Source organism: Phyllobates terribilis, unplaced genomic scaffold, assembly GCF_046119375.1.
Source record: "Phyllobates terribilis strain yellow unplaced genomic scaffold, ASM4611937v1 Scaffold_12__6_contigs__length_324123572, whole genome shotgun sequence".
Taxonomy (NCBI): domain Eukaryota; kingdom Metazoa; phylum Chordata; class Amphibia; order Anura; family Dendrobatidae; genus Phyllobates; species Phyllobates terribilis.
The window spans coordinates 91,240,023-91,243,986 of NW_027362772.1; the positions used below are offsets into that span (position 1 = coordinate 91,240,023).

At 52.4% G+C, this 3,964-nt stretch overlaps 1 protein-coding gene across 1 annotated transcript; it reads left to right on the forward strand.

Annotated features, from left to right (window-relative positions):
- The first annotated feature begins 1,836 nt into the window (after nt 1-1,836).
- Nucleotides 1,837-3,256, forward strand: LOC141173108 (claudin-8-like). The gene has a single exon (XM_073657750.1). It carries the CDS (start codon nt 1,899-1,901, stop codon nt 2,613-2,615), a length of 717 nt encoding a protein of 238 aa, XP_073513851.1. The 5' UTR covers nt 1,837-1,898; the 3' UTR covers nt 2,616-3,256.
- The last annotated feature ends 708 nt before the right edge of the window (nt 3,257-3,964 follow it).

Here is a 3,964-nt window from a genome sequence, read left to right on the forward strand (position 1 = left end):
GCCAAGCGAGGGCTGCTGTGTATGGGAGACGGCCCCGATGGCAGCCGCAGCGGGCCGGAGTGACCGTCAGTGACATCCACAGCTGCTCCCCGCTCCCATGGGTCCTGGTCGTTTCCACTCTCTCTGAATCCCTCCTCACAGCCTGATGAAGGGTCATCACTTGAAACATTGTTATATTTCGCCTTGCAGTGCAATAATGGTTTTGGATATGAGGGAAGCGTTCCTTTTTGTGTCTATTCTTGGTGTGATCATCCTTTATACACTTCATTTTCTGGATACCGGTCTCAGTCCTTTACTCAAGTCCTTGGGCCAAGTCTAAAGCTTTAGGCCGTAGCCTGAGGACTGGACCCAAGGAATGAAGCTGAGATTAGGATCTGTAGATTGGATCTGACGACTGGAACCAAAGAACCTACCTAAAGATGTAATGTAAAGCCTGAGAACTGGACCTGAGGAATGGAGCTCAGAACTGCAGATAAGGTTAGCACCTGAAGACTGAACCAAGGAATATACACAAGGACTAAACGTACGGATCTAAGAGAGGGACCTGAGGTCTGGGGCGAGGACGGCACTTTGGGAATAGAGGTGAGAACTGGGCTAAAGTCGACTCGATTCAAATCCTATAGCTGAAGATTGGACCCTAGGACCAGAGCGGAGAACTGGACTCGACCTGAGGATCAGGCCCAAGGAGCGGGAAGAAGGAGCAGAGCTGAGGGCTGGAATTGTGGCAAGAAATCAAGGACTAGACTGGACCCGAGGACTAGACTGGGGCAAAGGACTGGCCCTGAGGACTAGCCTGGAGCTGAGGACTGGACTCGAGGACTAGCCTGGAGCTGAGGACTGGACTCGAGGACTAGCCTGGAGCTGAGGACTGGACTCGAGGACTAGCCTGGAGCTGAGGACTGGACCCGAGGACTAGCCTGGAGCTGAGGACTGGACCCGAGGACTAGCCCGGAGCTGAGGACTGGACCCGAGGACTAGCTTGGGGCTGAGAACTGGACCCGAGGACTAGCTTGGGGCTGAGAACTGGACTCAAGGACTAGCCTGGAGCTGAGGACTGGACCCGAGGACTAGCCTGGAGCTGGGGACTGGACCCGAAGACTAGCCTGGAGCTGAGGACTGGACCCGAGGACTAGCTTGGGGCTGAGAACTGGACCCGAGGACTAGCCTGGGGCTGAGAACTGGACCCGAGAACTAGCCCGGAGCTGAGGACTGGACCCGAGAACTAGCCTGGAGCTGAGGACTGGACCCGAGAACTAGCCTGGAGCTGAGTACTGGACTCGAGGACTAGCCTGGATCTGAGGACTGGACCCGAGGACTAGCCTGGATCTGAGGACTGGACCCGAGGACTAGCTTGGGGCTGAGAACTGGACCCGAGGACTAGCCTGGGGCTGAGAACTGGACCTGTGGACCAGAGCTGAGGGCCACTGATCTAGGAGACCACTTGTGGCTTTGGGGGTCATTTTGGAGCTGCTCCACTACAATCCTCGGCTTCTTTTATTCGGCCTCTCTCCCGCTGATTCTGTGGATTATTCTTGAGGTTCCCGCCCTGCGTCACCTGAAGGAAATTCCTGACAATTATCAATTCTCCTAGAACTGAAAACAAAGAGATTAACAATAGTGAAGATCCTGTGGCCCCTGCACGTGTGACGGGGTCCTGGGGCGTTGCCTAGGCCCTTGTTGCTCTGGTGGCCCGTTTCCCGTGGCCTCTATTGTGTGAGATAATTGGTGTCCTCATTCTGTAGAGTAGTCATCATCATCATCATCATCATCACAACATTCCTCTAATTGTCTCCTGCACGTGACCTGATGTATAAATTTGTGGCCCTGGGTGAAGCCGGTTCAGTCGCTTCTGGCAGTTCGTGCTCCATATCTGAGGGAACATCTCCTACCTGACAGCCATGATCTGCTGCCTGCTCCATATCATCGGCCTCCTCTGCGGAGCCATCGGTATGATCCTCACCTGGATTGTCACCATCATGCCTTACTGGAGGTTGGTGGTCCTGGCTGAGAACAATGACCTGGTCATTGAGGGCGGCCGGATTGACGGTGAGTGGATCAGCCGGTGGGACGGGCTGTGGCTCACGTGTCTGAAGCAGTTCCGGATAAGTATGGAATGCGACAACTACGGCTCCATGGTGTCGCTGACCGCCGACCTGAAGGCTGCCCGCATCTTCATGAGCTTCGCCGTGGCCATGTCTGTCCTTGCCTTCATATTCTCCATCGTCGGCTTCATTCTCACTCAGTGCTGCCGGTGCGACGACAAAGACAGTGAGCGCAACTGCTTCACCCTGACCGCCGGACTCCTGTACTTCCTCAGCACCGTCCTCGTCCTCATCCCCGTCATCTGGACTACGGTTAACATCTCGCGCCGTGCCTATGACGCTTCATTTGCCAGGGGGGCAGTGCGGATCGAGATCGGACAAGCTCTGCTGCTGGCGTGGCCCAATATCATCTTCCTCCTGGGCGGGGGGATAATCCTGTCCTGTCTCTGCTGCTTCTGCGCAATGAGCACCTGCTGCGCCAGGGAACCCTGCAAGCAACCGGCCGCCGCATGCAAGCCGTACGCAGCTAAAGAGGAGCGAGTCAGCTGCAGCCCCCGCATGGAGTATCTATAAGGACAGCAGAAAACCCTGCCCCAGACCCAACGGACCATCAACCTCATCTGTCAGTTATACAGGTGGAGCAGAACGTATTGCAGCTCTGCTAAGTCAATGCACGGGTTGGACACAAACTTGCACTGCAGCGGGTGGTTGGGCACAAGGGTCTTAAGAACTCTGAACGGCCCCTGATATGGCGGCAGAGAAGGCTCATGTAACTGCGGTGATTATCATCCGTCCATCTACAATACTGCTGACTACGGACGTGGCCCCTCGGGGCCCAGGAGCCGCACTGTGTATTACCGCCATGTGTTTATATGGACTGATCCGTGAACTATTTCATTATCATGTCTTATGGCGCACAGCAGGGGGCGCACCGCTCATGACTGTCACCCCCACCGTGATTGGCAGAATTTCTCTATTCTGTAAAACATCTGCTGCTTCCTGGAAACCATCAAACAAGCAGGCGACTGGCTGCTACCTCAGCACAGGGGAGCAGATAACGGACACCAGCCTGCTACTGCCCGGCCTGAAGTGGCTGATAACAGGAAGCAATAGACATTATTTCCTATCATTATTACTTATCTCCACATCCTGTCGCCATTTCTGTGATTATTATGAACTGGAATGTAATAGCATTAAAGCTGATGAGAGTAGTAGTCCTGTGTCGTTGTTCTTTTGTCCCAACATGATTAAGGAAAGACATCAAAAAAATATCGTTCGCTGATCGGCGCTGTAGACTGGGAGAAAATCTCACTGTCTGTATTAGGCCACGTTCACACGGTCAGGATTAGGTCAGTATTTTTACCTTAGTGACCAGGAGAGGAACAATAGGAGGAAAAGTCTAAAAGAAACTCCTGCATTTATCACCCACTGCTGGTTACAAATACTGAACGTGTGAACATGGCCTTACTCTGTATACAGCAGCCGGAAAAAGTCTTCACACCCCGGGGACTTTCCCATTACACCACAAACTTAAATGTATTTTACTGGGAATTATATGTGATACAAAGTAACAAGTAACGCCCCTCACAATGGTCAGGTTTATATAATAATCAGTGACCTCGTATCATTTCCTCACTCGTCACTAATACTCGTTACTTTCTATCACAGAAAATCCCAATAAAATACATTTATGTTTGTGGTGTAACAGGAAAAAGGTCACGGGGTGTGAAGACTTTTCAAGACAGTATGTGTGAGTGAACACCCAGTATACAGGACAGGAGGAGTGGTACTGTGCAGTGTATATATACAGGACAGGAGGAGTGGTACTGTGCAGTGTATATATACAGGAGGAGTGGTACTGTGCAGTGTATATATACAGGACAGGAGGAGTGGAACTGTGCAGTGTATATATACAGGAGGAG